The sequence below is a fragment of the Caenorhabditis elegans genome, chromosome II (genome assembly GCF_000002985.6).
Source record: "Caenorhabditis elegans chromosome II".
NCBI lineage: Eukaryota > Metazoa > Nematoda > Chromadorea > Rhabditida > Rhabditidae > Caenorhabditis > Caenorhabditis elegans.
The window spans coordinates 11,555,924-11,578,145 of record NC_003280.10 but is presented as its reverse complement, the minus strand read 5'-3'; the positions used below and the strand labels follow the sequence as shown (position 1 = coordinate 11,578,145).

The 22,222-nt window shown below is 36.4% G+C and overlaps 9 protein-coding genes, 2 non-coding genes and 1 pseudogene across 16 annotated transcripts; 4 read left to right on the top strand and 8 right to left on the bottom strand.

Moving 5' to 3' along the window:
- Window positions 1-405: 405 nt before the first annotated feature.
- Window positions 406-3,205, top strand: pcs-1 (Glutathione gamma-glutamylcysteinyltransferase; the record flags this gene model as incomplete). Of its 2 annotated transcripts, NM_001129143.5 has the most annotated exons (6): window positions 406-901; window positions 948-1,144; window positions 1,203-1,314; window positions 1,584-1,669; window positions 1,722-2,444; window positions 2,997-3,205. In NM_001129143.5, 6 exons carry the CDS (start codon window positions 888-890, stop codon window positions 3,143-3,145), a joined length of 1,281 nt encoding a protein of 426 aa, NP_001122615.1. The 2 variants fall into 2 exon arrangements, with proteins under 2 accessions (NP_001122615.1, NP_001122616.1); NM_001129144.4 differs by lacking the exon at window positions 406-901 and having other exon boundaries at window positions 958-1,144; window positions 2,997-3,145.
- F54D5.2 (Decapping nuclease) lies at window positions 3,146-4,966 on the bottom strand. Its single transcript, NM_064073.6, has 8 exons — window positions 4,813-4,966; window positions 4,565-4,763; window positions 4,270-4,508; window positions 4,032-4,222; window positions 3,906-3,972; window positions 3,747-3,846; window positions 3,434-3,697; window positions 3,146-3,385 (listed from the first exon to the last, which is right to left on the bottom strand). Exons 1-8 carry the CDS (start codon window positions 4,872-4,874, stop codon window positions 3,227-3,229), a joined length of 1,281 nt encoding a protein of 426 aa, NP_496474.2. The 5' UTR covers window positions 4,875-4,966; the 3' UTR covers window positions 3,146-3,226.
- Window positions 4,967-5,120: 154 nt separating this feature from the next.
- F54D5.3 (NIM-2 protein) lies at window positions 5,121-6,341 on the bottom strand. The gene is made up of 5 exons (NM_064072.7): window positions 6,283-6,341; window positions 6,002-6,235; window positions 5,448-5,539; window positions 5,307-5,402; window positions 5,121-5,256 (listed from the first exon to the last, which is right to left on the bottom strand). The coding sequence occupies exons 1-5, from the start codon at window positions 6,338-6,340 to the stop codon at window positions 5,176-5,178; spliced, it is 561 nt and encodes a 186-aa protein (NP_496473.1). The 5' UTR covers window position 6,341; the 3' UTR covers window positions 5,121-5,175.
- Window positions 6,342-7,141: 800 nt separating this feature from the next.
- On the bottom strand, window positions 7,142-8,328 carry F54D5.4 (DUF19 domain-containing protein). The gene is made up of 5 exons (NM_064071.6): window positions 8,270-8,328; window positions 7,866-8,099; window positions 7,731-7,822; window positions 7,328-7,423; window positions 7,142-7,282 (listed from the first exon to the last, which is right to left on the bottom strand). Exons 1-5 carry the CDS (start codon window positions 8,325-8,327, stop codon window positions 7,202-7,204), a joined length of 561 nt encoding a protein of 186 aa, NP_496472.1. The 5' UTR covers window position 8,328; the 3' UTR covers window positions 7,142-7,201.
- Window positions 8,329-8,858: 530 nt separating this feature from the next.
- F54D5.23 (Ovule protein) lies at window positions 8,859-9,492 on the top strand. Its single transcript, NM_001276746.2, has 2 exons — window positions 8,859-8,978; window positions 9,111-9,492. Exons 1-2 carry the CDS (start codon window positions 8,904-8,906, stop codon window positions 9,189-9,191), a joined length of 156 nt encoding a protein of 51 aa, NP_001263675.1. The 5' UTR covers window positions 8,859-8,903; the 3' UTR covers window positions 9,192-9,492.
- A 1,093-nt stretch (window positions 9,493-10,585) lies between these two features.
- On the bottom strand, window positions 10,586-10,748 carry F54D5.21. The gene has a single exon (NR_051728.1). It is a non-coding gene; the product is annotated as an Unclassified non-coding RNA F54D5.21 (non-coding RNA).
- Window positions 10,749-10,822: 74 nt separating this feature from the next.
- On the bottom strand, window positions 10,823-11,027 carry F54D5.20. The gene has a single exon (NR_051727.1). It is a non-coding gene; the product is annotated as an Unclassified non-coding RNA F54D5.20 (non-coding RNA).
- A 98-nt stretch (window positions 11,028-11,125) lies between these two features.
- On the top strand, window positions 11,126-13,761 carry F54D5.5 (uncharacterized protein; the record flags this gene model as incomplete). 2 transcript variants are annotated; one of them, NM_001027032.5, is made up of 5 exons in its annotated part: window positions 11,126-11,303; window positions 11,428-11,519; window positions 11,766-12,476; window positions 12,529-12,817; window positions 13,385-13,593. In NM_001027032.5, 5 exons carry the CDS (start codon window positions 11,126-11,128, stop codon window positions 13,591-13,593), a joined length of 1,479 nt encoding a protein of 492 aa, NP_001022203.1. The 2 variants fall into 2 exon arrangements, with proteins under 2 accessions (NP_001022203.1, NP_001379092.1); NM_001393197.1 differs by lacking the exon at window positions 11,126-11,303 and having other exon boundaries at window positions 13,385-13,761.
- A 157-nt stretch (window positions 13,762-13,918) lies between these two features.
- On the top strand, window positions 13,919-19,440 carry F54D5.15 (ZM domain-containing protein; the record flags this gene model as incomplete). Of its 3 annotated transcripts, none has more annotated exons than NM_001027028.4 (9): window positions 13,919-14,026; window positions 14,774-14,880; window positions 14,933-15,030; window positions 15,309-15,429; window positions 15,549-15,636; window positions 16,936-17,156; window positions 17,404-17,998; window positions 18,893-19,074; window positions 19,119-19,431. In NM_001027028.4, the coding sequence occupies 9 exons, from the start codon at window positions 13,993-13,995 to the stop codon at window positions 19,362-19,364; spliced, it is 1,692 nt and encodes a 563-aa protein (NP_001022199.1). The 3 variants fall into 3 exon arrangements, with proteins under 3 accessions (NP_001022199.1, NP_001367106.1, NP_001367105.1); NM_001381612.2 differs by having other exon boundaries at window positions 13,941-14,020; window positions 19,119-19,440; NM_001381611.1 differs by having other exon boundaries at window positions 13,993-14,020; window positions 19,119-19,364.
- A 15-nt stretch (window positions 19,441-19,455) lies between these two features.
- F54D5.24 (FTH domain-containing protein) lies at window positions 19,456-22,197 on the bottom strand. Its single transcript, NM_001356892.4, has 2 exons — window positions 22,129-22,197; window positions 19,456-20,156 (listed from the first exon to the last, which is right to left on the bottom strand). The coding sequence occupies exons 1-2, from the start codon at window positions 22,184-22,186 to the stop codon at window positions 19,801-19,803; spliced, it is 414 nt and encodes a 137-aa protein (NP_001343770.1). The 5' UTR covers window positions 22,187-22,197; the 3' UTR covers window positions 19,456-19,800.
- Window positions 19,493-19,804, bottom strand: F54D5.16 (annotated as a pseudogene). Its single transcript has one exon. A coding segment is annotated over exon 1 (312 nt).
- F54D5.17 (uncharacterized protein) lies at window positions 20,945-21,410 on the bottom strand. The gene is made up of 3 exons (NM_001267374.4): window positions 21,346-21,410; window positions 21,136-21,230; window positions 20,945-21,067 (listed from the first exon to the last, which is right to left on the bottom strand). The coding sequence occupies exons 2-3, from the start codon at window positions 21,176-21,178 to the stop codon at window positions 20,958-20,960; spliced, it is 153 nt and encodes a 50-aa protein (NP_001254303.2). The 5' UTR covers window positions 21,179-21,230; window positions 21,346-21,410; the 3' UTR covers window positions 20,945-20,957.
- Window positions 22,198-22,222: the final 25 nt, after the last annotated feature.

The following is a 22,222-nucleotide window of genomic DNA, read 5'->3' as shown; positions in this document are numbered from 1 at the left end:
AAAAAGAGAAGACAAAACTTGTTTGATTGTTCGATATGTTCGCGCGCGCTACCATCTTCTTTATTTCCGTGCGATACCAAAACCTTAGCTGGGACCTATGTGCCTTTAAAAACTACAGTAGTCCTCTCGTTTTTATTTATTAAATAGAATTAATTAGAATTCTCTGTTTTGAGCAGTTTTTATTCTTAGAAATATGCAAATAAATTTTAGAACTTTAATTTCGGAATTAACATTTATTTTCAAAATAGAATAAAATAAAACTGAATCCAGGAATTTCAAAAATGCTACTACCATGCGGGACCCATGCCGACTCGAGCTGTTATGTGCCTTGAACTATTACAGTACCACAAAAAACAATTTTTTTGGTTTTATTTTTTCAAATTAAAAATTAAATTCAGCTGGAATTTCCCTTCTACTTCCTGTTTCCATTGAGTTCTCTGCACTCCGATTTTATTACACCGTCCACACGGAAAAGAGTGGAACAAGTGTGAGAGGATGAATTACAACTAATAGTGATGCAAACAAACTTGCCTGACAAAATTCTCATTTTTTGATTTTTGTGTGTGTGATCATAAGTCGCACGTTTCGTTTGCGTAATGCTGACTCATAAATGTGAAATTTATCACAAAAAAAAACGGTTTATAAACAGAAATTTATGATTTTTTCGATAAAAACTAGCGGAATTCATTTTTCTAGCAGTTGTTTTTTTTCTGAACTCGACAATTGATTGCAATTGCTACAAAACCCAATTGAATTGTAATAAATTGAATGTGTTTCTCTTCTCTCTTCCAACAACTCACCGGCTCATTTCACCCCCATTCTTTTTCTCGCAAAAAAACCTTTTTCTTTATTTCTTTCTTTCTTTCTAAATTCCAATTCACTTCTAAATGTCGCAACGAAGGTGCCAATTAATTCTGAATAATCCATAAACAAAAATATAATTGCAGACACTTCAAAATGTCGGTAACCGCAAAAAATTTCTACCGGAGGCCGCTTCCAGAGACGTGTATTGAGTTTTCCAGTGAGCTTGGCAAGAAACTTTTCACCGAGGCATTGGTTCGAGGATCAGCGAATATTTATTTCAAGTTGGCATCTCAATTTCGGACACAAGATGAGCCAGCATATTGTGGTTTGAGCACATTAGGTAAAATAAAATAATAATTTTTTGATTTTGAAGTTTTCCAAAGTCTAGCAGTTTTCAGTGATGGTTCTGAATGCGTTGGAAGTGGATCCTGAAAAAGTTTGGAAAGCGCCGTGGAGATTCTATCACGAGTCGATGCTGGATTGTTGTGTGCCTTTGGAAAATATTAGAAAGTTTGTAAAATGACATTATTACGAAATTTTGCGATTTTTGCCAAAAATACGGTACCCGGTCTCAAAACTTTTAAAGTTTACTGTAATCTCGAAATCTCATTGATTAGGAAATTTCATTAAATTTTCGACGTTTTGTTTCCTGTTTCGTTGAAATTCTATGTTTTCTAGCAAAAAACTATGAAAAATCAGTGAAATTTCTGAAGTAATCGCAAATTTTTGCATCTGGGTAAAATCTTAAAAATGTTCAAAAAAAAATTAATTATTTCTAGAAGTGGAATCAATCTACAACAATTCTCCTGCCTTGCAAAATGTAATCGTCTAAAATCTACAGTAAGCTACGGTGACAATTCTCCAGGTAATTCCACATCTCCTCTTTTAAAATGTCCTATACAAATATTTTTTTCCAGATTTTCTCAAAAAATTCCGGACATCGCTCGTGAATTCAGTTCGAAGTGATGATCAAGTTCTGGTAGCCAGCTACGATCGGAGTGTGCTTGGTCAAACGGGATCAGGTCACTTTTCACCACTTGCCGCCTATCACGAGGATTCTGATCAAGTTCTGATTATGGACGTTGCAAGATTCAAGTATCCACCTCATTGGGTGAAATTGGAGACTCTTCAGAAGGCATTGTGCTCCGTTGATGTTACAACAAAACTACCACGTGGGCTCGTGGAGCTCGAACTAAAAAAAGGAACGAGGCCTCTGATAATGTATGGATTGAAAGCCTATGTGAACATCAATGATTCCGATTTTGCCACGTCAGTGATCTCGTGGAATCAATTCTTATTATGTGATCCATTAGAAGACGACGAAGAAGAATTCCAATTGTGCTGTCGAAAGTTCGGGCAATGTTTTGCTCCCCACGCAATGTGCTGCACTCAGAAAACTTTCGACGCAGATCAAAAAAACTCGTGTACAGAATGCTCAACCGATCAGAATGAGGCTTGCAAGATGATTTGTTCGGAAATACGAAGAACCCGATTTGCCGAAGTGTTCTCTAGTTCGGCGGTTGCTGCTCTTCTCATAGCGTGGCCATTCGAAAAAGGATATTCAGAACGAAGTGATCGAATAGGAAATCTTGCGGAAAAATATAAAAATGAATTTTCGGCAGAGACTATGAATGAAATGAGTGAGTAGAAACAATTACGTTTTTTCATTACAATTAACATATTACACAGACACGAAATTTCGCGATTTTGCCCTAAAAATACGGTAGCTGGTCTCGACACGACAAATTATTGTTAAATGCAAAACGGGATGCGCCTTTAAAGAGTACTGTAGATTTGAAGTAATTTTTTCATGAAATGCGTTTTTTTCTGTTTTATTGCTACACTTAACTTAAGTTTTTTTAAAAATAACTCAATAGAAAAAGTTGATCGAAATTTTTTTTTATTGATTTGTTCAAAAAAAAACTCAAGTTACAATGAATATAACAATAAAACACATTTCGTGTGAAAAACTATTTAAAAATCGATAACAAATTCGATTTTCAAAGCAGAAACAAAATGTTTGAAGTTACATTACTCTTTAATATCGCATCATCTCTGACATTCCACCAAAAATTTTCGTGACAAGACCTGTTACCGTATTTTCGGCACAAAATTTCGCTGCTGGGTAATAAAGCCACACGATTTTAAGAATTTCCAAATTTTCTCCGCTTTTTCCAAATCAATTATTGCAGACCAACTGACAACCCAGATCCGAACGTTAATCAGTTGTTCGAAGCCACCTGTCGTGATCAATATCAACAAACCGGACGCCACAAGCAACAAATGCTGTAAAAACAAAATCGGGCAATCATGTGCGTGTGCGAATGATGTTAATTTATAATTTGGGAATTTTATGAAATTCATTTTATTAAACGAGATAAAATAATAAAAACATGCATTTTATGGGGGATGCACAGTAAAATTATGAAGACATGCTATTGATGATTTTTTGGAATTGCTTGGCAATTGTTCCACTTTTTCTAACACCAGGAAGTCGTTTCATTTGATGAAAAGTTCTAACTATCTTCTCGGGCTCTACTACGTTTTGGTCCTCCGCTTTCTTTTGTTCTTCAGCAGACTCCTGAACATCAAATAATTATGTTTTCCATAAAAAAATTAAAATCCGTACAAAAGCTTCTTTTTCGATGTGCCAATACTCTTGTACGAGCAGAAAACTATGCGTATCCGGGGCCACGTTAATCTTGATAAATGCCGGATCAAATTCCTTGTCTCGACCTGTGTACTCAATAATCCAGTTCGCATGCGGCATTTTTGCCGCTTCCTCGCGGAGCCTGATCATGACTTGTGCCACACAAGTCGTTGCCACGTCTACTCGGTAATTCGTTCTTTTCCGTTCCTTCAACGTTGGTGGGTACAAGGAGTATAGATATGCCTGAAAAATCGACAGAGTCTTAGGAATTTTAAAATTTAAAATTTCCTACACTCGACACTGGAGCCTCTTCAGTCGATCGCATTCCAACTAGGCAAAGACGTTGTCCCAGCCAGAAGCATCGTGACCATAAATAATCCAAACTGTCGACTCTGAAATAGTTTTTTTTTTTTAATTTTTTTGTTTTTTAAAAGCTCATTTTAACTCTTACCGAGACTCCACGTTGTGCCCAAAACTGGCTCGAGCAGTTCTTCCAGTGGCGACGATGGTGTTCAACGCTGAAAAAAGTATTAAAGTATTAAACTTATTAATTTTTCGTCGGTTTTTCTTTCATTACATTTATTATTCTTTCCTGTGACTAAATCTACTTCGCCAATCACAATCATTTTGACACTCTTCTCTCTGAATTTAATTGTTGAAACTACCACTTCGCTTCCATGCAGCGAGTTATTCAATTCACGAGTTCCATCGCGTACACATATAGAATGTGCGAAATTCAATGCTTCTGTGCGTTCGATTGGAAAATCACTGAAAAAAAAAATTAAATCGTCTTCCAATAGAGGCGAGTTTCAAACCTCTGCGTCGAACTGATTCTCTGGTGGTGTTCAAAATCGTCGTCGCACACGATAACCATATTTTTGCCTTGAACTTGTGTCACATAGGCACGCAGTTTCCACGATTTTTCCTGATTGAAAATACTTCCAGCGATTGTGTTTAGAACCTCCGTGGTGACTAGCATATCGATATCGGGGAACACATATCCGGCGTCTTCCACACCTTGTAGAATTGTTGTCATATGCTGGCTACTGCTTCCCTAAAAATAAAAAAAAAGGTTATAAAAATCAAAATTTAAAATTATATATGAAAAACCTTCAAATGCGCGTTAACGTTCTGTTCCAGACTCAATGGAGGTGAGAATCTAACTTTTCCACATTTTTGGCGGTCGAATAGGCTTTTGTACAGAGGCGGAAAGGTTCTACATTCACTTTTATATTCATCTCTACTTTTGTTCCACGAGATATCGTTATTTTTTGTAACAAATGGCAGAGTGTACAATGTGCCTTCGAATCTGAAAAAATCGCATTTAGTATTTATTTAGCGGTAAAATTGGTGAAAACCTGTAGATTTCGGATGCGCTCATGTCCTGGTTTATGCTCGGGTCGATAGCTATTTCATCCATTTCGACGCGCGTCGAGAATTTCAGAATTTTATAAATTCCGCGAGCTTTTGTTAAAATGTTGCCCCAAAATGCAGCGAAAAACAAATTGAATTGAAAGGCGCGCAACAAAGTGCATTCGGTGGGGTCTCGCAACGACTACAGTAACCCACAGTTGAAATTTAAATAAAACATTTTGAATTTTTTGGAATATTCCAATTTGGCCGGAGATTTTATGCATTTAAACTTTTTGATGTTACTAAAAAAAATACATGAAACAATTTATTTTCTGAAATATCCGGAAGTATACAATCTGCCTGAAAATTTAAGACATGTCGAGCTTAGCGAGACGGATGGTGAAGATCTCTCCATTTTGAACTGCGTCGTAGCTGCAGAAGTTCTTGTCCTGAAACAATTAATTTCAATGTTCATTTCAATTTTTTTTGAAACACGAACTGTAACAACTCCATCGAGAGCAAACTCGTCAAATTGAATGCAAGTGATCGCCCATCCTGGACGGTTAAGGTTAAGCACCAATGTGTTGACAATGTTCTGAAATATTTCAGATTTTTTAGTTAAAAAAAATCCAATTCGAACCTTGCAGGTGTTTTTGGTGGACTTTTGAAGAGCATTCTTCACATCATTTCTCAAAGTGTCATCGACACAGAATTCGGCGTTTGGATCATCGTCTGGAAGAACATGTTCTTCCAGAAATCTTGTAACAATTAATTTCAAAGGTAGAATATTATATTGATGTCTAAATTCGCTCGCAGGGTGTCGTCATAAGAACAACGGGTTACTGTAACAAGTGCCCATTTACGGCCTAAAAAAGGCCTAAAAAATGGCATAAAAATCTTTGCAGCATAGTTTCATATAATTTGAAAAAAAAACAATATCGGTTAATAATAAATCAACACGGGTTACTGTATCTAGTTGCCCACGTGGCGAGACCCATGCGAGACCCTGAGTAATGCACCATGTTCCTTTAAAGTTATAGTTCTCCAATAACAACAAAAACTCGTCTCAACCGAATGTTGATTATGTGTTCAAATTTTACAGAAGTTGGTAACGAAGCTTATTAAATAGTTTTCAAAAAAAATTTCTTATCTGTGCCGTAATTCTTTTGGGTGGGAAATGTTCCAAATAATTACCTCTGACAACGGCCTGGGAGTGAAGGGAGACAATATCCTTAACTGGGCGAGTTCTCTCGAGCATAGTTGCATTAGTTCCGGCCAACAGAATCTTATAGTTTTGAAGAGCAGTTCCAGTATTCAAGCATCCTTCGAAGCAGTAGTATTTGGTGTTAAGCTTAGATCCTCCATACGAGTAATCAGTAACTCCTTCGGCAAGGGAGAACATCCAGTGACCAGTGTCATCGGTGCACACTTAATTTTCAAGTAACTTTCAATTAATCTCTACTATTACAACTTACCATTAGCTCCTGCAAAGCCAACGGCGACGAGAAGAAGTGCGCAGCTGAAACGGTTCATTCTGAAAATCAAGGAAACATTAGAAAATGTAAAAGTCTTAATTAGACTGTCTAATAGTGAAAAAAAAACGACGTAGGAAAATGATGGTGGAAATCAAACAATCGAGTTGGCAAATTTTACTGAAAATTGGTGATAACCGGGAGGAAAATGAAACTACTCGTTGATTTCATTATTGCTTATCAGTCACTTGGTCAAGAAATACTGCCCACATGTTTGTTGTATGAATCAATTTCAATTCGAGATGTAAAAAGTACTTGAAATGGAGAATACCTCTCACAGTTAGCCTAGACTTTGTACCTTCTACAAGTTAATTCAGTTGACACCGAAAAATATGACGTCATATGGAAGAGGTTTTCATGACGTCATGATTTATCTGAAGCGCCAAATTTCCGCATTTTCATAAATAAAACAAAAAGAGCTACTGTCTAACATTAACCTCATATTGGCAATACTTACAAAATCGAATATTTCCATCGTTATGTCCAGGTTTTTTCTCGAAAATGTATATTGAGAAGCTTCTCAAAACTGGCTCAAACTGCACATTGCGACTTTGAGTCAGTTTTTCAGCAACTTCTTGAAATTTTCAATTAAAATTTGAACTATTCTCAGAACTTCTCAATAACTCATTAGAAATTACGAAAAAATTCGTACACGACGATGAGAAAAGGGAAAATTGCAACGTGGCAAAGTGTGAGCAATGCGGAGACAGTTTTTGACAGAACTTAAAATTTAGACAGATTGGTTTTTTTTAATATTAAATTGTCAAGTTTCTCCTAATTTTTTCATGCTTAAATCAAAAATTTGAACGAATATTATATTTATTCTCTAAATTATCGATAAGTTTGTCCAAACTACCATAGTTTAGGACATATCAAGTTTTGCCAGACGAATAGTAAAGATATCAGTGTCAGAAACAGAGTCGTAACTGCAGAAGTTCATGTCCTGAAAGATATTTCAAATTCAATGAGATCTAGGCATATTTCATACCGGAGTATAATCATCAATAGCGAATTCATTGAATTGAATGCAAGTGATCGCCCATCCTGGACGATTGAGGTTGAGCACCAAGGTGTTGACAATGTTCTGAAAAAATTGAATGTAAGCCAATTTGGGGATCTGATCTGATTTGAGATCTTTCCAATTTAAGATTGAACTTAATGTTTGACATGATAAGAATTGATTAATATTCTGAGTTCTGAGAAAAAGACTAGAGGTAAGGCCCCACAGGAAGGCCTTATAAGGTTAAGTGTGTGAAATATTGATTATTGGTCAAACCGTAAGCTAAGCTATATATTGGTCTGAATTTTTTGAGGTTGCAGGAAATATTATGATTTGGAGAATCAGGATTTCAAAGTTTCCAGAATTTCGAAGCTGAAGTCAAATCTCAAACCTTGCAATTGCTTCTCGTAGTTTTCTGAAGAGCATTCTTGACGTCTTGTCTCAAAACTGGATCTACACAGGACTTTGCATTTGGATCCTCGTCTAAACAAAATTCTATTGAAATTTCATTTTTAACTTCTAGAACCTCTTTGTCTAGCAAGTTGATGCAAAGCAATTACTTCTTTAATCTCTCGTGATCTCTCAATTCTTGTGCCATTATTTCCAGACATATCAACTTTGCAATTTTGAAGAGCAGTTCCAGTATTCAAGCATCCTTCAAAGCAATAGTATTTGGTGTTGAGTCTAGTTCCTCCATATGCGAAATCAGAGACACCTTCGGCAAGGGAACTGATCCAATAACCAGTGTCGTCAGTACAAACTGGAATTTAAAAGATTCGAATTTGAGAGGAGCTAAGCCCTAACCATGTGGAAGTTCTGAACCTTTTTATGACAAATTCATGGTAACAATTTGCGACCTAAACATGTTTTGGCTAAACTTAAATGACAAAATGAGTTTATTAATTCTTAAATTCAAGAAAAGAAACTCACGATTTCCAGTAGCGTATCCGACTGCAAAGATCAGCAAAGCAGAAACGATTTGGTTCATTCTACAAAATAAGATAATACTGTATTTTTCCCGGAAACACTTCCAAAAACGGAAGAATTTAACCTTATAAGAAAATAATTCTAACAACGGGTTATATTCCGAAAAATTGACAATATTGGCTATGGTGGGCGCTAGGGGCCCTAGTCACCCCCGGAACATCTAGTAGATGTAACGGTGCATTCAAAGTTGGAAGAATACCTTTAAATGGCAGATTAAGGAAGTAAAACATTAAATAAATAAAGTGCCCGAAAAATATAATAAAGTGTTCACAAGGTTGAAAAAAAATCTTCTGTATATACAAAGGAAATACTATTTCAACCTATTTCGCATTGATAAACTAGGTTTTTTTACAAACTGATATACATTTTTATATGGAAACCTAACGATGATTTCATTATTCTTATCTAAGTGGCAATTGAAGTTTGGCTGATTAAATGACATTTGAAAGAGGTAAGGGTTTGAGTTGGTGCAAAAAATCAAAAACATCATCTATATTTTTTGAAATATTGTTTAAAAAATGGTCTTATTTTTTTTTGGCAATTGATTGCTCCAGCAAAAAAAACGTGGAATACCGTGATGGATAAAGAATTGGAACATCAGATGCCTGTCGAGCACTTGGATCAGGCTGTTGAGCCAGAACGTATTGTAGAGGTCAGATCTATCAATAAGCGTGGATGTTTCTAGTACTGTCAAAACTTCAATCAAATTGCCGAATACTTTCAATTGTTGCCTTTTCAATACAGGAGTTAGCCATTATTAATTGAATCAATTTTTTTTTTTTAGCATCTCAATGGGATACCTCTGAAGTCACCCTTTCCATCTTCTTCTTCTCACACCTCAAAAGCAAACAAATACCATCTGTGAATTGTGTCTTTTCCTGTGTGAACGACTACCTTCAATTAGTCAAATCGGACGACATACCGTATACACCTGTTGAGTAGAATAAACGGTAGCCGCTAAAGAGAGTGAGCCCTTCCGCGCGGACTAACAACAGCTGCTCATCGGAAAAATCTCTCAGCGATTTCATTTTTCATTCACATAAGTTATTGTTTTGTGAGGAAAGTTTATTTTATTGTTGTTTTTTGTTGTTTTTTTTTGCATGAAAATTGAATTCATAGAATACCCAAATTTCCTAATGAAACACTAAAATTTCCTAGATTTTTGGCAATATTTAAATAAAGTTTTGGTAAATTACCAAATTATCAAAATATTGGTATCTTTTTTGAATAGTTTCGAGTGCAACAAAGGTTAAACCAAATTAAGATATAAACCTTGTTTAAACTTCTTTGAACTGTGGTAGGCAAAAACGAAGTCTATTAAAAAGTTCAATTTTTAACAATTAATTTTTCTTGTTGAAGAGATTAATTGTGTTATTTTGTGATTTTAGAACTATAAAAGTGGTTTTAAGATCTTTAGATAACAAAAATCAATATTGCTACTTACCAATAACTAATGCTAACTTGGTACATAGATAATATCTTGCTCAACTACACACTCTAATTCTACTACGTGGTTCAGTTATACCTCCCGGCTACCGACTACTGCTCCGTTGCAATCACCACCCTTTGTTCTGGACAGTTCAAAGGATCAATGCCGAACGTTTATTTGAATTGCCTTCAGCGGCGGTTATTTTTCTGTTTGCTCGTACTTTTCTGTCAGTGTGTACTGATTTTTTTCAAAAAAAAAAAGATGCCAAAATTGGTAGTTTGACCGGTTTTTGAGTGATATACTTTGGGCAGCTTTGCAATTTTTCAAACGTTTTCTACAAAAGTTATAGTTTAGTCTCATTTCACTAACTATTTATTTTATTAATTTTCTGACAGAAAATATCTTCTAAAGTTCAAATTTCTTAAAATTTTAAACAAATTTTCAGGCTACAGTACACGCGTTCAAGGCGTGGTGGGGCCCACGAAATATTGTCTTGTCTAATTGGCCAATATTCAAAATTTAATTTAAAAACCATTTTCTTCGAATGTTTTTTCCTCAAATAAGTTCTGACGGAAAACATATTATATTTGTTCATGAATTCCAGATTCTTTAGCATCTAGTTACGTTACTGTAAAATCTCATGTGTTTGTATTCTAGAGAGGTCAACAGATTCCTCCTGCTTATTTTCAAACTCGGATTAATTTGCATTTGACATCTATCATGCTTCTCATGCTTCTCATGCCCATTATACCCTTAATGTCATATCCGTCTCCTCCCGAGGCGCGCGTTCTCCAATTCGAATTAGGCGGACCTTCTGCCATGTATAGGATGCGAAGCGGTCCGCGCGTCGCGGTTATATTTGTGGCGGCAATCATCGCGATTCAAATCGTCAACGCTGGCAGCACCAAGAAGAGGAGACACACTACGCAATTCTCCACTTCAAAGACTCGACACCGCCTCGATGCTGATCGTCGATTGCGAGGTCCGAAGGGGGCTAGGGAGAGAGCGCGCGAGACTAAGAGACGCAGACGCAAACGCTTGGAGAAGACCTCGTCTATTGGTGAAAGGAGAGGAGGAGACAGGCGGTTTGGTGACTGCTGTCTCCACACCATTTTTCTCTTCTTCCCGTCTCCTAACACACCCTCCCGATACCTTATGAGGCGTACAGTCGGGAGAGACTTGTTGAATTACGTAAGTTGAGCTCCTGATATAGTTCTGCTTGCTCTTACCGTACTAATGGAGTTCTAGTACTTGACCTCTGGTTATCCAATATCAAAATTTTACTCGTTTTTTTTTGTTTTCTTAGATTAGATTTCAATCGATAAGCTCTTTGTGCTCAGAATTTGGGAAGAAAAAGTGGAACTTTCCCAATGCATTATCTTGTCTTTTTTGACCTACTTTTCAAACCGCCAATAACTCTTTCACCAATTGATCTCCCCACATTTCCAGTCCATATTTCACTGTCCGTCAAGGTCTCCGCCACTCACTCTATAGGCCCCCATGTTCTCCCCATTGACCACCCAGTTCGGCTCGCTTTGATCTCCCACTGTGCGTTCCTCTCCTTTCCCCCTCATTTACTTAATGAACTGTTCTCTTTCTCTTTCATTTCCGTTCGTGTTTTTTTGTGTCTACGCCTTTTCATTAGAACTTTTTTAAATTCAGTTTTTTTCAGCCGCAGATACTACAAAAATGGCGGCGATCATACGAACACTATTCAAGAGCAAAAAATCGAAAAAGGGAGATGAGGAGAATAACGAGGATTTGGTTAGTTTTTCTAAACTTATTTTTTGGTTTATATTGGTGATTGATAATTAATATCTCAAAACTAGAAAGTGCATTGAAAATAGACTGTCCTTTTACGGATTGACCTACAACAAACGCGGAAATTTTCCTCCAATCAGTTGAGAAGTCGCGTCTAAATTTCCGTGATTCTTGTAGATCAAGCCAACATGGTGCACTCTGACATCACGTGAAATTTGAAATTTTCAAATTCAAATTGTTAATTTCCAGGCTCGCGAAGTCTCCAATCGCCGTTCATTCCGTGCACCGAGCACCTCATCCTCCAAATCACAAAGACGAGCTGTTGCTCGCTTCGCCGACGATGGAGCTCTTCCCGCCACTGCCGCCTATCACACAACATCAGCACCAAAACTTCGTAAAGGTCCTCAAAGCTGTCCGGGAGGTTATCGTGACGAGTCAGATGTGTCGTACGAGTCTGACAAGTATTCACAGAAGAGCAATTCACATCGGAGGCGTGACGTGCTTCATCAGTCGATGCGACAAAACTACACGATAGACGAAGGACGGAAACCGAGTAGCAGACGTCATCATAGCAGCAAAAGTGATTTCCGTCGACGTGGTGAATCTTCAGAATACGGAAGTGGTGATCCATCACCGGTTGGACAATACAGCAGTCGTCATTCACATTACGAGGACAGAATTGAAGAATCAGAAAATGATGATTTCAGTGAAAAGGCTCAGTTTGCAGTCATCGAGCGTGCTCAACAACATTACATGCAAAAGTACAAAGAGTCTGAACAAAAGCGACGGGAAGAAAAGAGAAAGTTGAAGGATATGGAGAAAGAGTGCAATGATGCCAAAAACGCCATGTTCCACTATATGAATCAGTTGGATAAAGTGAAGAAGGAGCGGGATTGCTATAGAAAAGAGCTCAGTCGGTGCAAGAAGCAGCTCGAGGCTTTCCAGAATTCCGGATATGATGTAAGTTCATATTATTATTTCAGAGAACCCTCAAATAAATATAATTTTTCAGGCATTCCACCATCTCCGTCAACCACAAATATCAAATCCTCAGCAATATCCACCTCCATTGAGCATGGGCTCCTACCCTTATATGAGCCAATCCATGAATGCTTCTCACCACATGTCATCTAACTTCATGAATAGTGCTCCACCATCAAGCAACACACCGATGACAATGACAAGTGGAGCCGGAGAGTCATTGATAAATCCGTCTGATGTCAGCTTCCTTCAAAATTCATTCCTTCAACCAACTTCTCAAGGTCTTACGGGAATGACTCCACCACCTGGAGGATTCAAGGGTGCGTCCGAAACTTTTTATTCAAACGATACTTCTTCTTCTAACATTAATTTCAATCAATAATCTAATATCTAATCATGTTCATTGCCATATAAATTCGCTTTAAATTTTCAATTATATTTGTTGCTTCACGGTGTGTGGCAAATTTTGAAATTTTGCCGAACTCGGCAAATTTGGCAATTTTGCCATGCTCGTCATACTCGGTAAATCGCAATATTTTTTGAAGCTCAAAAACTGGTTTCGCTCAATTTTTGCCCAATGCGCGTGTGGATTTCTTGAATAAAAAAAAATGAAAGAAACACAATGTTATTTTTTTTCATTAAGTTTCTGATCGAAACCATTAGTTTTCAGCAAACGGCAAATTCGGCAAATTTGCCGCACCTCTGGTGTCCCATTTCCGTATGATCTACAGTAAATACAGAACTTTTTGCCCAGAAAAAATTGGTCTCAGTACGATTTGAACAATTCAAAATCTGTTGAGAAGTCTGCGTATAAATTCTCGCAGTTCTTGTAGATAAAACCAACATGAAGCTTTAAAAGACTATATCATGATTTCAAATAATTTCAGTGCCCACAAACTACGGAGATGATGATCGAGATGAAGTGAAAGACTATCGTTCCGAACTTTTAATCGAAACTTCAAGAAGTACTAAAGAAGTCGACAGCATTTCTCCGTCAAGCTCTGCTGACAGCCAAGTGACTCTACTTGATCATTCCACAATAGATAAGGAGAATCGGAAGCCACCGTCTCGTCCATTCTCTATGATGTCGATTTAATTGCTTTATTTTCCATTTTCCAGATTGTCAGCTATTTTTTCTACTTTCTCTTTTTGTATTCAATTTTCTCAAGAGTTATGTCGGTTTTTTTTCATTTCTACCTTATAACCATCTCTTCTTTAATAAACCCGAAACAGGATCTTGTCTTTCCGCACAAATCCAAATATTATCAGTTGTGTTTGTATGTGTGTGCGGCTCTCATCACCACCACCGGTCGAAACATTTGGAGATGCTCTGGCTCCGCGCGTTCCACTCTCTGCGGCTCTTGATTCGTCTGATCTATTGCGTCGGCGCCATCAGCACTTCACGCATCTTCACCTCTCGTATTGGGAAAGAGTCCGAGAGCCATTCTCTATCCCTTCCTCTACTACTCGATTTTTCCTATTCCTGCATCACTTTATGGCACATCGATCGGCACCGTTTATCAGTAACAGTTAATTTTAATATTTTTTTGGTTCCGATTTGATAAAACTAATATTTATAATTAATAATAACATATTTTCAAAAAAAAAAAGTAGGAACGTCCATTTTCCGGGGTATTGCAAAAAATGATGCTGTAGTTTTCAAGTTTTAGCAACCGATGGGAAAAGTACTTTTCTGCTAGGAACTGTAAAATAAAGTGAAATGTTTTTTTTTAATTTGAGAAGATTTTCATCGATGTTTCACAATTTGTCACCCGATTCTTCAAAAAATTTTGTCGAAAAAAAATTTGAACATATTTATATGTATTTTTTTTAATACATAAAATTTTGAAGAAACAGGAGAAAAATCTTTGAAAATTTTGCAAAAGCGAGGAGTTGATTACTACAGTACTCTTTAAAGGCGCACGCTGTTTTTTTTTAAAGAAAAATTTTAAGAAAATATGTCGCTTCGAGTCCTGTACAGACCGTAATTTTGGAGCAATAATTGCAAAATTTGTAATCTGATTAATAGGATAGGCTCCAAATGACATGCCAATTTTATTTTAAATTCGACGGTTTTATTTCTTTCAAAAATTGATTCCGCGGCTACTGGGGAAAAATAACAGTATTTTCGTAATTCGGAAAATGTGGAGAAGCTAATTCGAAACCTAAAAATGAGAATTGAAACTTTATTTTCCGATAAACGCTTTATTCAAACAATTTTCCAATGGACATTAGATGTAAAAATCATGGTAATATCTTCCCAATTAATATTTCAGAATTTCCCCCAGCTCAATCATCTGCTCCAAATCCTTCTCGAATGTTCTGCGTCTCGTACGCCTCAACTCAACAGTCGGCAAATACACCGACGATCCATGAACAACAGGTTGAGATATACATTCCTCCATCTCTTTTCATTTTCAATTCATTTTGTTCAGGAGGAAATCTACTCTTCTCTGAAAAAAGTGCGAACTACTGATGATCTAACTTCAAGTCAATTGTCTATTGATAAACATGTCACTATGATTCCGTTGGGGTAGGTTCAAGATTATTATAAATTGTGGTATTTTTTATTAAAAAGTAATGTAGTAGCATCGGTTGAAATCTGAAAGTATTAACATTGAAAATCGACAGAAAAATATTTTATAGTATTCACGATTAGCTTGAAATTGAAAAAATTATTGAAATTTTTTCAAAACCATACCTAATAGGCACGATAGTAGGCATTTTTGAGCCTACCTGTATTCTTACAAACTAATAGAATTGCTGATTATCTAAAATAGCATTAAAAATGTATTAAATTTAAATTTTCAGAAGCCCACACGAACTTCACCGAGAAATAACTGCAAGCGGGACATTGATCAGAGTTTCCTCGGGGTTACCACAGAAAATGGATATGGGTGCCAATGAAAAAATGAAGGAGTTAGTGCCAAAGGTTGGTGAAATTTCAGTTCTCGATTTTGCAAAAAAAAAAATTTAGAAAATGTTAAGTCTGTGAAGCTGAAGCTTTGAAGATGTTATTTTCGTAAAAATTAATTTTGATTTCAATTTCAGATGCGACCAGAAGCTACTCTCCAATCCTTCCAACCTGTACGCCAAGAAGCACCGCAGAAAAAAGTTGAAATTCAAGAACCAAAGAAAGGTAATAACTTAGAATATTGATTTTTCTCCTTCCCAATATGCTCCACACTTGAACAATTTAGTATGTACAAGTACATAAAACGCAATAAAAAACCAAGAAAAGGGAGAAGCTTGTTTGGGAGGGCTCCGCCATTATATTGGCTATTATACGCGATCACACCCTATTTTTCTTGTATTTTTTTGGAAATTTCCAGATTTTCAAATTCTCAGTTCCAAACTTTTTACTTCTGTTTCAAATCATTTTTGCTTTTAGGCATTGTTCTCCAATTTTCAATAAAACTACCATATTTCCTCTAATAATATTGCTGTCATCTTTGACAGCTTTTATTTTAATTAAGTTTGAATTTAAATATAAGTTTTGAATTATAAAACTATAGAAGATAAATAAAGAAGAAATAAATAAAAAAAAGAAATACTTTTCCAGTTGGTAAGTTTTTGATAAAATAAATGGGAACTGAGATATGTGCTATCAAAGATTTGAGCAGTATTTTTCAAAAACCCCAAATTTTGGTTTACAAAAGGAAAAATAAAGTAAACTCAACCCCTTGTTTTATTAGAGATTAAAAGTTGAAAGTTTAACAAACAGAGCATTTTTTCTATCTCCATCTATTCAATACTCCCACTGTTTTATTCTTTTCCTGCCTCCTCCTCCACCTACCGACCGGTAATCAGGTTCGCGCGACCAACAGAAAAAAGAAGAAGCATCATGTTGACTCAATGAGCAGAAAATACAAACACGCACTAAGAAACTTGCTCTATCGCTGCCGTCCTTTTCCCCCTATTTTTCCCGGTTTTGCCGGATTTTTTTTTAATGTTCTGTCTGAATAAATGAAGTTGGAACTTCACACATTTAGTCATTTGGATGAGATTTGAGCAGACGAGAGAGGGAAGAACCTAATAAGAGCAAACAGAGATTTTGACATATTTGGATTTCTGTGAAAATATGATAGGAAGCTACGATTTCGTATCATTTCAATCCTTGAGATGTTACAAAAATTAGAACTTCTATGATCGGCAGAAAGCCTAAAAAGCTTTGGTTTTTTATTTTTATTTTTTATTCCAAAAAATTAAATTGATCTTAAGTACTTCAAACATCTTTTGTATTTTGCAAAATTCTCAAGTTCGGTCTCTTTACGGTTTTTGAAAAATTCCGAAACCTGATTTTTTTGGTTTTCTACTAGTCTTCGAATACTAGATTTTCAAATGCTTTCAAATTTACATTAAATCATAAATCATATCCTTTGAAATTTATTCGTGCCTACCTGAAGCCTGCCTTTCATCTGAAACTAATTTTTTTCAGAATTCGAGAGTTGGTCGGGTCGAGCGATGGAGGGACGAGTATCTGGTGGTCAAGTTCGTGGCACAAACAACATGCGTGGGTACTGGGAACGAAACATTCAAATTGAGCAACGACAAAGAGCAGAAGATGAGAGACGCCAGAGACCGAAGAGTTATGGTTTTCCGAAATGGAGATCTACAGATGCGTTGTCTGCGTCATTGGTTGCTTCGAATAGCATTCAGGTAAGGGGTTTTGGTGAGATGGTTAATAAAAGGGAAATATCTCTTGTGGAATAAGTGCCAGAATGTTTTCAAAATGTGATAGAAAGTTGCCAAACTTTGAGAGAACATTTTCAAAAGTTGGCAGAAAGTCACCAAAGTTTGACAGACGTGGAGTTTATTAGAACAGATACATTTTTTAGTTTTTGAAACTTGCCCGCTAGCAACTTCCCAATTTTTTTGAAAAAAAAATCTATGAACATATTTCCAGATTCCGGTAGACAGTCGAATCCCTGTAGAACGTTTGCGCAAAATGGAGGAAACCGAGCGAGAAGCCATCGAAGTGAAGAAAGAGATTCACGAAGAAGCTGAAATGACAGCGGGAGTTAGTAATACAAGAAAACTATCCAAAGGAAAAAGCCTAGACTCTCTAAGTATGCAAGTTGATTATCAACCATGGTATGACACGGAAAAGATCAAGTCGGCAGTATCTCGAGAATCCATTGCCAATATCGCAACGTCACGTGAATTCTTCGAAACAGCTTCTACGAGAGATTGGAGATCAGGTGCGAATAGTCGCCGAGATTCGATGTGCTCTCTGAGCATTGCTCCACCACTCCCACCAAAATCTGATGCGATGCAATTGAGACAGGCTACGGTGAATCATGCATCAAGGCCACCTACCAACTATCATCAAAACGGTGGATACGGTCAGCAGTACGAACCGAATTTGTCATCAGTTCCGATTTCAAGTGGTGCACAGAATATTAATATGCTCACTATTTCCAGTGGATATGATGATGGAAGACAAATGGTTCAGAAGCAGCAACAACCACAGACATCAATTAATAGGCTTGTTCAGCAAGGTGAGCGGTTTTTTGAAATTAAAGGGAACATTTTCTGATTGTTAGAAATCACATGTTTCTCCAAAAAAAAGTGAAATTTTTATTCCTCCAAAAAATATCCGAAATAAATAATTAAGTATATATGACTTTAAAAATTGCACATTGAAAGAATCAAGATGTGAATTCGCGGTTACGGTAGTTGAAAAGTTGAATTTGTGTCAGGGGTGGGCGGCAAACGATTTCTTCCGGCAATTCGGCAAATTACCGAAATCGCAAATTTCCGGAAAATTGTGGTTTTGCACCTTTTTTCTGAAAATTTTAGAATTTCAATATCAATCGGCAAAATTGTACGCATCCTATGAATGTTCCTACATTTATTTCGAAAAGTAAGCAAATTCTATGAAAATATCTAGAGAAAACGGGAAAAAATTTCAAAAAGGCACAGTTTTAAAAGTTTTTCCGTCTTATAAAAAATCCCTCTTAAAATTTCCGGCAAATCAGCAAACCGGCAATTTTCCGAATTGCCGAATTTATCGACAAAAATTTGCCGACCACCACTGATTCGTGTTAAGACCTAATTTGTTCCGAAAAATTCATACTTGAGTTGCAGGTGTTTCTGCAATTTTTTTTGCTGCAAGTTTCCATTCCAATTTTTATAAATAAACTCCGCCCATATCTTGGCTTCTTACAATCTTTACAAGAAAATCCTGGAAAAGCTCAAGCTAGCTTTTAAGTTCATTTTCATAAAGTTTCATATCAAATCAAATCTAATAAATTTCAATTTTCTAGAATTTTAACTCAATATTTATTATTCGGTAATTGGCTGAGTATCAACTCTATGCACTCCTCTGTGATACGGAGTGTTACAAATTGAACAAGATATCACGTTTTCTTTCAAAAAACTTTTATTTTCAGACTCTCCTCAAACGGCTGACCCAATTGAGCAACAAGAGGTTCTCCTAATGCTTTATCTGAAACAGAATTTGGATATTGTTCGAGGTCTCGGAATCCACATCCCACATGATCTTCTCGCAGAAATGGACGATCTTCAGATATTGCCAGTCGAGTTGAGAATTTGTGATGAGGAACCACAAAGAGTAAGATTTTTGAAAACTACTTTCCTTAGTTTTCTGTTTTCCAGGGTCAAATGTTTAGCCCAGTCAACAAAAATGGAAGATATCAGCGAAAACCTCAACCGAATATGGCTCCAAATCGGCAGGTGATGGGACAAATGATGGGACAGAAGTATGGAAGTCGAAAGGATATTCCAATTTCAACACGAAGCCGCCAGAATAGTGAAATGAGTAATTCAAATGTGGATCTATCCTATCATCATCATCAGCCACATTCACATATGACTACAAATTCCTCCTACGGATATCATTAATTCAACTTCAACTTTCTACATATTTATAGAAATTTTTAATATTTTTGGGAATAAAATAAAACTTTTTTGCGTTGAAGCAATAGACTATGACAAGACTAGACAATAAGTGAAAATTAAAAAGGAAGAAATTAGCAGAATCCGTTGAGTCCCGTGATGGCTCTTCCAAGGATCAGAGCATGTACATCGTGTGTTCCTTCATAAGTGTTAACTGTCTCCAAATTCACCATATGTCTCATAATATGGTACTCATCCACAATTCCATTTCCACCTAGCATATCTCTCGCCTTTCGTGACACCTCGAGAGCTTCTCCACACGAGTTTCTTTTGATAATCGAGATCTGCTCTGATTGAACTTTTCCCTCATCTTTCAGGCGGGACACACGAAGGCATCCTTGAAGACCCAAAGAGATTTCAGTTAACATTACTTTAGTTAACATTAGTTAGATTTGGAAATTTTCATATGCTGAAATGGAAATGCAAAATCGTTGATACAAACAAACTCACTATCAAGATTGTCGTGCACATTATTGGGAGGATCTATTTCATCTGCATACAGTCTCTTCAAAGGTTCCAAGTTTTTAAGCACGAGTTTTTTGACAGTTTGATTAGAAAATAATTTAAAATCATCCTTTTCCACGAATTCCATATCAATTATTATCGCTGATATGTTCAAAATATTTGTAACTTTTTTATATAAATCTGGATTCATCTTGTATATATTGTCAAGTACATACGATGATACTGAGTTACTCAATGATTTGTCGAATTCAAAGCACACATTATTTAGTTTGCCTGAAAATAAAATCCATTCGAATGAGAAAGATGTCTTGAAAACTAATTTTGCATAAGTTTTTTTACATAAAACTCTTGAAAAATATTTTATTAACATAATATAATACAAAAAGTTAATAGAAAGAGCTTGGAAGTTCTCTGATTTAGCGCGAAAAAAAGTTCCCATAATTACTTGCCACCGTGTAAGTGCATTTAGACAAAATTCCCACTGGCGCTACTCCACCTTTAGACTTTTCAATTACATAAGGCTAAGGCTGTCGTTTTCGAAAACCAAAGAAAAATGTATTTCCTCATAGTTTCAAAACCTTTGTTATTTTCAAAATGAAATTTATACCATAAATAGATGTCTTATTTTGAGATCAAAGTATTTTTTAATTGCGTATTCCGGGCTCCTGACAACATGTTTGGTTTTTTTTTTGATAAAAGAAAAAACGTTGATGTACAAAAATTGTGCAGCAAGGAATCTGCAACATGAAGCTATCAGCTCTACGTTTATTTTGATTTTCAACATTTTTTGTTTTGTAGTGTTTTTGTTGGGCCACTTTTTTGTGTTTTGGTGACGACAGCCCTGGTCCTATAGCATAAACTACTCGGCACTTTGCTACTCCTGGCGCGCGCACGTTTCGCACCGGGCGCGCGGACAAAGCGCGTTAGTAATAATGTCTCAAACGCCCGGCGCACTCTCTGCGCGCGCTCGGCGCATTTCATACAAATTCGGTCACCACAGGTTACCGATCCCTTCATTCTGTTATCAAATACAATGTCAACTTGGAATACTCTGTGTATTTAAATTTAATTTTATTAAAGTGAAAAGCTAAAAAAAATTAAAAAATTGAAAATTAAAAAGTGTTCCATTGTGCAGCAAGTTTCCTTCTTTCTCTGTTGGAGCTCCTCTAGTTCTTTCGATGGACCTGGAAACGAAAGAAGTTAATTTAATTCATTCAAACATTTTTAATTTTCATTTGAAGAAAAAACTTACAGGTATCAGTTAAAATATACAACTCCAAATATCTTCTTTCCATAGGTCCCTCGTGCACAGGCCGTGATGGTGAATCGAAATCCTTTGCTGCTTTTCTGAAAGTATCAAATTCGGTTTTTAAATAATTGCTTTGAATAAATAGAAGAGGTTGAAGACCTGGTCGTTATCAAATTATTACTCATTTTTAGGAAATCATTTTAATAATCTTACCGAAGAACTCTTTCGTTTTAATTTTCTGAAGATTTGATTCGTACGTACCGGCGTTTATGCACTTTCTGCAAATTTTTTCATTAATATTTAATTGAAATTTAATAAAAAATGAAGAAAATGTGTAAAGTCGAAAAAACACTGAAAAACCACAGCTTGAAAAATTTGGCAGAGTTGAAATCTCGGCCGCGGCCGCGATCAGCGGAGGGTGCGCGCACGGCGCGTACAGAGCGTGGACGATCCGCGCTCAGAGCGTCGACGATGTGGGGATTATGTTTTTCTAAGTGAATTTTAGGATTGGGAAGTCAAAACACTATAAATTGCCTATATACCGGTACTTTCTACATAGGGATCAATTTATACACAAACATATCACCATAGTTTCCTATTAATTGTGTACCATTTGACAACTGCAACCTCGAGCCAATGTTCCATTTTAAACGATTACACATTCCTACTCTTGATTACATAGTTATTAGTCGAGTTCAGAGAAAATTATTTTATTTTATGTTCTGGTTCCTGTTTCGTTCTTGCCAGACTCTATTCGCATTCAGAGCGCATACTATGCGCGCCTCGAGCGCGCCCTTTGCGCTTCAGTTGCGCACGCCAGGCGGATTCCTTTATTATCGCGCGCCAGGCGCAGAACGTGCGCGCCCCAGGAGTAGCGAACTGCCGAGTAGCACTGTATGACTAGAAAGTCTGATCTACAAATACAATTAGAACAACAGTAACATTTCACACCATGCTAGTAGCGCTCGATCTTAAAATGGTCAAGAAAAAGTGTACCTTCAGAAATAATATTAATAAGTTTTTTACAGCAAATTTGAGAGAGCGAGGGAATCATTTGCGCATACAATGTGTAGGAGAGAAACAAGAATAT